This window comes from Plectropomus leopardus, chromosome 13 (genome assembly GCF_008729295.1).
Source record: "Plectropomus leopardus isolate mb chromosome 13, YSFRI_Pleo_2.0, whole genome shotgun sequence".
NCBI classification, from domain to species: Eukaryota; Metazoa; Chordata; class Actinopteri; order Perciformes; family Serranidae; genus Plectropomus; species Plectropomus leopardus.
This window is the reverse complement of record NC_056475.1, coordinates 17,628,487-17,639,594: the sequence shown is the minus strand read 5'-3', so window position 1 is coordinate 17,639,594 and position 11,108 is coordinate 17,628,487. Positions and strand designations below refer to the sequence as shown.

Sequence of the window (11,108 nt, the reverse complement as noted above, 5' to 3'; positions counted from 1 at the left end):
AATCAAAAATACATTAGCAACAGTTTTAAAAAAAATATAGGCCTATATCGTTATTATTATTATCATTATTATTATTAGTGGTGGTAGGTCTACTAGTAGTGTTATTTAGTGGTAATAGTAACGCTGGCAACCTGACATAGGCTGTTGTTATTGTTGTTGTCATCTTGCTCTGGAGTGATAACACAGGGCTGTTAGTGTAATATCACCCTGCCTGGTTCCTCTCTGCTGTCAGTCTACTTAAAACCACGTCAGAGCGGCCAGACGGAGCGGACTGCACCCGGTCGGAGCTCAGTCAATGCATGGACTCACACATGCACAGTGCACCACATGTTACTAGGTCTTGAACAGTTTGGTCTTTGGGCATTACTCACCTTGTAATTGATCGTTTTTCTTCCTCTGATCTGGGGACAGTTTGTATGCATCATGGAGCACATGTCGTCTCCGGTCAGGTTCCGCAGCACTAAGAGAGGTACGTCTATAACTGACTGAAGTCCTTTATTTATGCACAACCTGCATCGCTGATTTATAGAAATAACTTGTAGTTTCTGCTATATAAATTGCTCAACCAACTGAAACATCATTATAGCGTTTTTAATATCCGTGTGGAGATGTATATTTGTGTATGACACTTGTATTCTTGTATTCATGGTGACCTTTTTGCATCTTATTTACTGTATATTATCATCTAAGTCTGTAGAATGGACCTTATTTATTGATATCAAAATGGTATAGTACAGCTACTTACCTTTTTATTTATTTATTACAATAGCAATCATCTTTTGTTCCAATCATTCAGTTTTGTTCAGTCAGCCTATATGCATTTTTTATTGTTTTGTTTTTTTCCTTACACACATTATATTTTCTCCCATTCTGCCATCCTTTGCTCAAAAAAAGCTACAAATTTCCCAGAAAACAAGGTAGGACACGTTTGTAGAATAGTCTTGAATTACAGTGTTTATAGCTTGTGTGAGTGTGTGTTAAGAGTTAATCTCCAAACCCCCACCCGGTCAGAGCATAAGAAGCTGGGTTAAGCCTGCTGCAAAGCTTTGTGGGTAATGAGGACTGACAGGTAGAGGGACACTGGATGAACCCTGATCAGGCCAGCGGCACCGTGGGCCACTGCTGTCTTCAGAGCAGCTCAACAGGACGATGACTGGAGAAATGTTCATCTCGTGTAAATCAGAAGTGGGGGTTTGACTGTCCTAACTGCTCATGGTAGCAAATAGAGTCCCTCTGTGAGGAGATTACCTGTAAGGTATCCAAAGCAGGTGTGGATATCCACTAGCTTTGTGTGCATAAGTTCCACACTGAAAGATACAAGTTAAAATTATCTTTAAAACTATTCTTTCTAGTTTGTACATCCAGTTTGACTCAGTGTTTACTCACCTCCAACTGTTGAGTGTTGTTTGTCTCCCCTCCCTGCCTGGACAGATGGATGAAGTCAGGCCGCTGTAATGGTATAATGGGATCACAAGTCAGGGCTAATTAGTGAAGAAAGGGTAGCCACTACAACCGAAGACACAGAAGACTCGTCATGCATTGTACTCAGAGAGCGTGACCCTGACTGCGGTCATCAGCAGTCAGTTAGTGTTGGTCTTTGCACCTGTAAATTTATGTTCATATATCAATTATCTATTTATGATATAAGTTACCTTATACATAAAACAGATTCGCCTTTTAAAACCTAAATAGATTGGCTTATTTTTTTTTTCAAAAACAAGGGAAGAAGGCAATGAGCAACAACAGAAGAAAAGGCCCAAAAATTACAAAGAAAGTAGTAAAAACTTCAAGAAAATGACCTGAAAATTTGTGGGACATCTCTTATCAAGTTGCTCATTGCTTTTTTAACCATGTTTTCAATAGAATGGTTTAACTAGAAAGCTGATGTTGATCCAGGTTTCAAAGGGTTCACAGTATAATTGTAAAACGCCGCAAAACAAGGTGCTAAAAACAAACATATAGCCTATACATAAATGTGAATACATGCATACAAACAAACAGGTATATATGCATATAAACACCCAAACACAAATGCTCTTTACACATGCTTCACCACACATATTCACATAAACATTGGCTATATACCATACAGTTTATGTTATATAGATGCAAAATAAAGAGGGACAGAGAGAAACCTTATTAATCCCAAAGGGAAATTCAGGTTTCAAACAGCTCATTACCTTATTGAGACCTTATAAAACTGGCATCCTAATAAAATATATTTTTCATAGAGAGTTTTATTATTTTATTTTTGAAACTTTTGATCTTCCATACAAAACCAAGTGTAACTCTGCTGCCTCCTTTCACAGTTGGCCAGTCTTTCCATTGAGGACCAGGAGGACACTCAGTTTCCGTTCGCCATGAGGGATCTGCCTCCCATCTCTCAGCCTGGTGAACAGCACCATGCACCAGTCCACCATGAGGCAGAGGAAACTGGGATGACAACCAACGGGAGACTCCCCAGCCTCTCTGGGACTCCCCCTCTGCCCCATCCCATCCCCTGCCACGCTGCTGGCTCTCCGACAGTCCCTCATAGACCAAGTCGTGTGGGAGCAGACACAGAGTTTCAGTCCCATCCACTGAGGCGGCAGCTCGCCTCTCAGGTGTCTGTGGATTGTCCACTCAGCCCAGCCTCGCGTCCACACAGCCCTTGGGGACGCTTTGACCCCTATGTCTCTCCAGAGGTGTGTGTCTGTGTGTTTGCCAGAGCCTGTGTCAGAGGCCCCTAAGTTACATTTGTTTTAGCATTCAAGTTTTTCCAACAAATAACAAAGTAAACAAATTAAAAAGTGTCCTTGGACACTGCTTTCAAACCCCCTTAGAGAAGCATAGCAAAAGTACAGAACACTATGAATGAGTAATCATTTTTATAAACAATAGAGGGGTGCAGGAGTCCTAAAACTTGGAAATGAATCAGCATTTTTCACCTCCAGTTCCCTCATCCCTAAGTCAGTGGGTTTTTGGTTTGATGTTTTAAATCAGGTCCGTAGTTAACACGAGGTTAAGAGATTTTTAAGATTTGTTCTTCGATAAAAAATACGTAATCAAATACCCCACTTGTAAAGTTTGAAGTTTTTACGTGTCTTAAAAAAGGCGGTTGCTGATAAGTAGCTAAATGAGACTACAACACGTTAACACGGCGCACACAGTTTTACAGCCTCGTTGCGGTGGCGGCATTAAATCATGTGACTGTGGTGATTGCATTTATGGTTAAAAAAAAAGTGGCATTCATTTGTGAAGATTATGTTGCTGAACAAAGCATTTAAGTATGTATGCTTATTTTCTGCAGTGATCTAAAATCCAGTAGAAAAATCCCACTGGGACCAGGGTGATGCTAACTTCATCACTGTACCTCTCTATATGCACGAACATAAATGTTATGTTTGTGTTTTCTTTCTGCAGGATCAGGACAAGGAGTATGTGGGCTTTGCCACATTGCCCAACCAGGTTCACAGAAAGACGGTGAAGAAAGGTTTCACATTCACGCTCATGGTGGCAGGTGAGTCCTCATGTGTCGGCTACTTTTACAGGCAGCTGTAATGTAATGTACCGAATGTGACATCTCTCCCATAATGGGAATTTTATTACAGACAAGCAGTATTAAAAAGAAAAACACAACAAATCACATCTCCACATACAAACATCTAGAAAGATTCAGATGATAACATCTGAGTGGACGTCACTTAACATACTCAATGGGCCTGATGCAGCAAAATTCTCTTAAATTTCTCTTGATTTTCTGGTAAGAGAAAATATATAAATATAAATTAATATATAACGCCCCCCCCAAAAAAAATACTATATAAGGGCAGGTTTTGTGCCATGTGCAAAGACATGACCAAGACTGGAGACATAACACCAAAAAAGGCTGTAAGAAGAAGAAGGACTAATACAGTAGTGAAACTGGGGTAGGCCTACTGTTAAATAAATTTAAACCAAGTAAATGTGATTTTAGGAAGATGCTTTTAAGTATTAACAGTAAAAGTACACATGTAAAAAGGTTTAAATAAATTTAACATAGAGTATATATGAGATCTTACCTCAGTGAAAAGCCTCTTACCTCTTACCTAAGAGAAAAGCAAAAATAAGACAACATTGGTGAATCCCCAAAATCATTTGGTACTAACAAAATTAAATTCTGGATACGAGCAAAAATAAGAGAAAATTTGGCCGTATATAGATTCTTGCATGAGGCCCATTGTTAAGAAACGCCTTCATCAGTGTACATTACAGACATACCTGCTCTGAATTCTACATTTGTCAGCCATGATTCAAAATAAACTGGGAGACAGGTGTTCCGTCATCTCGTTTTATGTGTGGAGAAGTACTTTATTTTTTGGGACTTTACAAGTTGAAGTAAATTATTCAAAGGAATACAGAAATTGCACAGCTCAAGGTGATGTTTCAGTCATGCTACATTAAGAGTCGGGGCTGTGTGTTTCTCTGTATAGGGGAGTCTGGCCTCGGTAAATCTACATTAATCAACAGTTTGTTCCTCACGGACATCTACAAAGACAGGAAGGTTCCTAACGCACAAGGTGAGATAAGTTCTGTTATTTATCTACATGTTACCCGTGTAAATGAAGTGGGAAAACAAAGTGCATTTTAATGGTCTCTCCAAAAAAAGACATTATTAGCTGTAATTTTTCTTTTTCAAAATGTGATGCTGCAGCTACTCTCTGACCCTGAGGTGTGTGTGTTGTTGTGTATGTTTGTACACACTGTTAACTTGTTGCCTGCGAAGATTTAATCACTTTGCACATGTATGTGGCTGCAGAAAGGATCGATCAAACAGTGGACATCGTCAAACACACAATTAGCATTGAAGAGAAAGGAGTCAAATTGAGGCTCACCATCATTGACACACCAGGGTTCGGAGACGCCGTCAACAACACAGAAAGGTGAGGTCATCAAAATGTGCCTACCCTTAAGTGTTTTTCAAGCAGTGTTTGACCCACTGCTATTTTGGTCACACAGTTGCTCTATTGGACCAGAAAACATGTTGGCATTGTACATTTCTCCAAACCAAGGATACGTTAAATTTGCATTATGTAGCGGAAAAGTTGAAATTTTACCACACTGTGGTAACTTGTGGTTAGGTTTAGGCACAAAACCACTTGGTTATGGTTGGGAAAAGATGATGTTTTGGATTAAAATATGTGGTCTTGGGGTTACAATTCCAGCAGGGAAAGCAGCAATGTGCCAGTAAGGAAACAAAGGCTTTTTGTGCCTAAGAAGCTGCTGTAACCATAGCGACAGGTAGCTACAAAACACCCCTGTTTGGTGCTTTAAAAAAGCCACTTGAAACACAGCAATGACTCACTGAAAGAAATCAGTTTTGCGTAATATTATCAGCCAGAGTTGACATTCTTTTAGTACAGGCAGTTTGAAAACTTGACTCAAGCGCTTCAGCCACAATCTCGGAGCAGATACAGTCTAGAAAATCCAGCTTTAAGCTGAACAGAGAGACAACTGTACCAGACAGTGATTGTATGTTTGTATCAGCTGGAAGCCAATAGAAGACTACATCGACCAGCAGTTTGAACAGTACTTCAGAGACGAGAGCGGGTTGAACAGAAGGAACATCCAGGACAACAGAGTCCACTGCTGCCTCTACTTCATCTCTCCGTTTGGCCACGGGTACGCTGACGTGTTTCACTTACGCACATAGTGCTAAACTAGTAAAACAGAACTGCAGCAGCCTCAGCTAAAAGTTGTTTGATGTCTTTTGGGCATGTTCCTGCCTGTGTGCGCTCACACACTCATGCATCAGTCTTCGGCCTGTGGATGTGGCGTGTATGAAGACCTTGCATGAAAAGGTCAACATAGTTCCTGTTGTGGCCAAAGCTGACAGCCTGACGCAAGCAGAGGTCTACAAGAAGAAGATTAAGGTATGAGACCATAAACGAATGTTGTCTTCTTTATTTTTCTCTATTTGTCACAATTATTCTCGTTTCAATGTGTTCACTCTAGATCAGAGAGGAAATCAAGCAGTTTGGGATCAACATCTACCAGTTTCCCGAGTGTGATTCAGATGAGGACGAAGACTTTAAAAACCACGACCAGATACTCAAGGTGCTTCAGTTAATTTGTCCAGGTTGAAATGTATCATCTCAGCCATGTTGAGACTAGGCGGGTTTCCACTAACCCTCAAATTACGCAAATTGAAACTGCAAATATAAAATACACATTATGGAAACAAGGCCATTTTGAAAAATCTCCCATTTATTGCAAAAAAGTTTTTACGCTCACGTGACGTGGTATTTCAGGAGATTCGAAAAAGCCATTTTTTGTAAAACTGCGATGGAAACACTTTTTGTCTTTTATAGGTCACATGATGCTATGGCTATGTGCTTGTCAGTAGAAACTGGCTCCCTCGTGATGCAGCAGGTACTACAAGAGCTGTTATTGCATTGCATATCTCTTCAAAAGTTGAGCGGATCAGCTGGAAGTTTTGAATTTACAATTCCTCTGTGAAATTGTGGACTATCAGTTCCCCGAAATACCTCATACATGGCCACTCGCACGTATAAGGGACTTGCTTCTCCATTAACCCTCGCATAACAAGCCTACGTTGCCTTTGATTGGAAATAATGACGGCTAGTGCGGTGGCTGCATTATAAATAAACCTGCTAATGTTTTGAACATATATCGCCGTGCTTCTCGGAATCTTATTGTGAGAGGAGAAGTTGCGTAACATCACTTAATGGAAACACAGTCATCTCGTAATTGTGTTTTATAGGCCTTTCAAAAATATCGGTTAAATTTTGCGCTAATCTGTAATGGAAACCCGCCTACTGACAGTTTATTGTTTCTGCTTCTCTCTGCAGGACAGCATCCCGTTTGCAGTAATTGGGAGTAACATTCAGGTGGAGAGTGAAGGTCGCAAGTTCAGGGGTCGTGTCTATCCCTGGGGTTTGGTAGAAGGTACTGCAGATAAACACACACTCAGTAGTTTTTTTTTTTTTTTCAGTTTTGTTTGTAATTTTACTCATTTTCAGTAAGCTTACACTGTGTCTTTGGACATTTTTACTTTGGTGAAACTGATTTTGTATCAGTGTTATACATTACTTTGGTTCTATCTGATAACAAGGAAAAAACTGTCTGATCTAGTGGCATGTTGTTGTTGTATGGGCAGTGGAGAACCCTGCTCACTCTGACTTCCTGCTGCTGAGGAACATGCTGGTGAGGACGCACATGCAGGACCTGAAGGACGTGACGGCAGAGATTCACTACGAAAACTTCAGAGCCCAGTGCATACAGAACATGACCCGCATGGTGGTGCAGGAGAGGAAGCGCAGGTGGGTGGAGTCAGGACACGGTTTGATCATACACTATATGAAAGAAGAGGACGTTTCCTCTGTGGAAGTGCCTTAAATCTGCAGTCTTTCTAATGACCAGCAGGGGGGGCAACTGCACTAGAAAAATCAGTCTGATTGTAAACAAATCTATCTAAGAATAACTTCTGACTCAACCCTTTGAAACCTGCATCAGAAAGTTTTTTTGTGCTGAATTCAAACTCCTTTTGAAAGCTGTTCAACCCTTTCATACCTGAGCAAATTTGTTTGATTTTTTTTTTTAAACATGGGGGAAAAGGCAGTGAGCAACTGGCAAGAAACGTCCCTCAAATTGCAAGAAATTAGTAAAAGATGCTCTTTTTTTCAATTTTCAGCACTTTTTGGAGTAACTTAATGGTTTGTTTGTTTGTGGGGTTTTGTTTTTGTTTTTTTCCCTCAGTTAATTATTTCCTAACTTTGTATTCATTTCTTGCCAGTTTTGGTGCCATGTCTGGTTGTGTTTGGTTGCTCATTACCTTCTCACCATGTTTTTTCTAGACATGAAACCACTTTGCTCAGGTATCAAAGGCTTAATTACCTCAGTAAAAGCATGGTCTCAATTGCTAATTTAAAGTCTTTAAAATGCATGATGTTAATTTTGTTAATTATCGTCCCATTTAGAGTTAAAATAGAGTTTCATGGCGACCTGTCAATCAGGACAGAAACATAGCAACACGTATCCTCCACAGGTCCATCCTCATGTCTGTATGTGGTCACTTCTGGTTCCGAAATACCAAGATAGTGATGGCCAAAATGCCAAACTTGAGGCTTCAAAGCGGTAGTCAGCAAATCAGTGGGTGATTTCATAGTGGCTACATCCTCTATTTAACTATAGTGAATGAGTTTGATTAATTGGTTGATGGAAATCCCTCCACGAGACATTAAAAGTGGAGTCTCTGTTTATTTGTGAACCCCCATTATTTGAATACATATCACAAGTTTAAATATAATATAGAACAATAAATCCTTGCAACAAGTGCACACTGGCATTTTACGATGATTGAGATAGAAGTTCACACAGGTTGGGTTTTTCTCTGTGTGTGTGTGTGTGTGTGTGTGTGTGTGTGTGTGTGTGTGTGTGTGTGTTTTAGTTTGCGTGAGAAGCATCAAGAGCGGAGCGAGGCTGATTTTCCTCTTCCACTGGCTGCCTCTGACACCGAAACAGAACAACTCATCTTTGAGAAAGACGAAGAGGTACGTTTCTCTCACAGACTCTCTTGTTCACTCACTCGGTTACAGAGGCGATACCCGCTCACTCCATTTGTTCCCCTCTGTAGCTGAGGAGGATGCAGGAGGTGCTGGACAGGGTCCAGGAGCACATGCAACACGGCCAAAGAGGTGGCTTCTGATTCTCCAAATATTCCCCGAAAAAGGAGACAAACAAGGAGCGCCCGGGAACATAGAGGAGGCGCCGTTTATGATGCACAACAAGCAAAGCAGATTGAACTTGTATTAAAAGGAAAGTAGCAACATTGAGGTCCTTGTCTGATCACTGTTCCCAACGACAACCTACAGTGATCAAAGCTGGAATCACGGTTCTTCGAGGATACAAGGATGACATTAGCGCAGTCTTTCGGTGCGATTCAATACACAACACAGCATCCTTGAAATTCGGTCATTTAAGATTCTTCTTGATTTTGAGATACACCAAGGTAGTCTGAAAAAATAATATTTGTTCCCTTTGTGGTAGTGCTTCTAATGGCATTTGCTAGAATTGACTGCGGCTAAATGAAAACAACCGACCAGAGCCGAGAAGTCTTTAAAGCAGCTGTCAATCATCTCTGTCACATATTTTAGTGCACTGTTTAGCAGTAACCTGACCAGCATGTTAAAAACAGTCAAGCCTAAACAAAACACAGATAAGAGCAAAATGTTCTCATTTTACAGGTGAACACCCCGCGCATTTTATACTATTTCTCTCGAAAAACACTCTTCTAGGTCTTGTGGGGCTCGGCTGCCTGTATATATAACTGGAGAGTTAGTGTTCGGCTGCCAGGCTAAAGGTGAGGGATGACGGCCTACCTGTTGCCTCTGTGTCCCTGAGTCGACAGCATTTACTCAGTCAGCATAATCCCACACTGCTTCAATTCAGCACTCTGTTCATGGTTTAAATGTTAACATTAAAACAGGCCTACAATAACAGGAAACTTCATGGGGAATGGAGGAAACATTCTTTTTCCCAAAACCCTCTGCTCCACGGGAGTGCCACACCTGGTCTAAATCAACTCTCTTAATCACTTTCCACCGCATCCCTCCAGACTCACACAGGCTCCACCTCTGTAAGCCCAACCCACTGAGCCTGACAGCCATGCAGGACAGCTGAAAAAAGAACAAGTGTTATGAGACACAGTACACGTTTCTGAAAAGATTTGAAGTGAGAAAGTTGTATATTTGATCAGTGCTGCCTGGTTTGACAGTTTGACTGCAGTTCACACGCTGACTCGGAGCAAACATTGACACAACTGAGTGCAGAAGCACTGACAAAGTGCCCATAGTTTGCTGAAATATGAAATATCTGCATGACAACGCAGTATTTTATCACCTTATGTCTCCCAGAGAGGAAAAGTTACATTGACAAAGTGAATATTGTCGGTTTATCGTCAGGTTTCTTCTCCTTACCTGCTTATCTTGCAGAAACTGTAACCATGAATGGACCCAAGTGACATACTTTGATATTTCCAACTGTTTAATCCAGTCACCATCATTTAAGCCAACAAAGATCAAAACCAGGCATCACATAGTTCAGTCTGCTTTAAACTCTACAGTTTGTCTGGCCAAATTAGCAAAATGTTTGCTGCATGTTGTCATGCAGCACGTCTGGATCCCAGGTTCCCCACATCTTCCTGTTGATGTCACATCTTATTGCTTATTGCATGTCGGGCGTGTAGCCCAACACAAAGCTTACAGGATTCTTGCCAAAGTCATCAGAGGCATTACGAGAAGGCAGAGGAAAGTTTTTTTTCACAAACTATCTGTGTCATTACAACTGTCAGGATATAACGACAGTTTGAGCAAATAAGACAAGTTATTTTTATAAAGGTTATTAACAAGAGCTGTAGTTCAGTTTGTTTTTTATTAATGTCTTTCAGGACAGCCTCTTGATTAGTAACAAGGACGTAACACTGCCATCTAGGGGACATTGTAGTGATGTTTAATTTGGGTTTTATTACTTTGTTACTTGTGAGTCAACTGTATTTTTATTTTTTTTGTATTTTTTATCTTTAACCTGCTGTTTCGTAAGGACGTGGAATAAAAAAATGTCAATAAAAAAGATGTATGCATTTTTTTTTAACACAAGACCAATAAACACAGGAGCAATATGTGTTGTAAATGTAATAAGATTTATTAAGAATCTTTATTATTTCATCAGCATAATTCTTCATCATTAATATGTTTTATCCATTATCATCACTGTTATCTTAAAGAGTGGACAGTTAGATCTAAAAGGCAGCCCAAAGTTTACAGGCGATATATAACTTAAAACTTTCTCCATAGGGAAAACATGTTTTTATATTCATATATAATATCAATGTAGCATGAGGTCCAAGATCCTGCCCACGTTATACAGTATTGTACATGGTCCCAAAAAAAAACACAAAACAGGAAAAACAAAACGTTTGAACAAAAGAAACTAAACGGCAATCTACATGCAAAACAAAACCAAAGAGAAACAAGCATTATAAATTTTAAGATACATACACTCATATGCCAAAACGTGCATACAATCACAAATTTACAAAACTTTCATACGTACATACAAATATTACAAAA

General features: G+C 40.1%; 1 protein-coding gene across 1 annotated transcript; it reads left to right on the top strand.

The window, feature by feature from the left end:
* Nucleotides 1–402: 402 nt before the first annotated feature.
* LOC121952930 (septin-5-like) lies at nt 403–9,150 on the top strand. The gene is made up of 12 exons (XM_042499814.1): nt 403–469; nt 2,310–2,684; nt 3,403–3,499; nt 4,452–4,538; nt 4,778–4,901; nt 5,506–5,640; nt 5,774–5,891; nt 5,974–6,075; nt 6,831–6,927; nt 7,139–7,301; nt 8,429–8,531; nt 8,615–9,150. Exons 2-12 carry the CDS (start codon nt 2,361–2,363, stop codon nt 8,684–8,686), a joined length of 1,422 nt encoding a protein of 473 aa, XP_042355748.1. The 5' UTR covers nt 403–469; nt 2,310–2,360; the 3' UTR covers nt 8,687–9,150.
* The last annotated feature ends 1,958 nt before the right edge of the window (nt 9,151–11,108 follow it).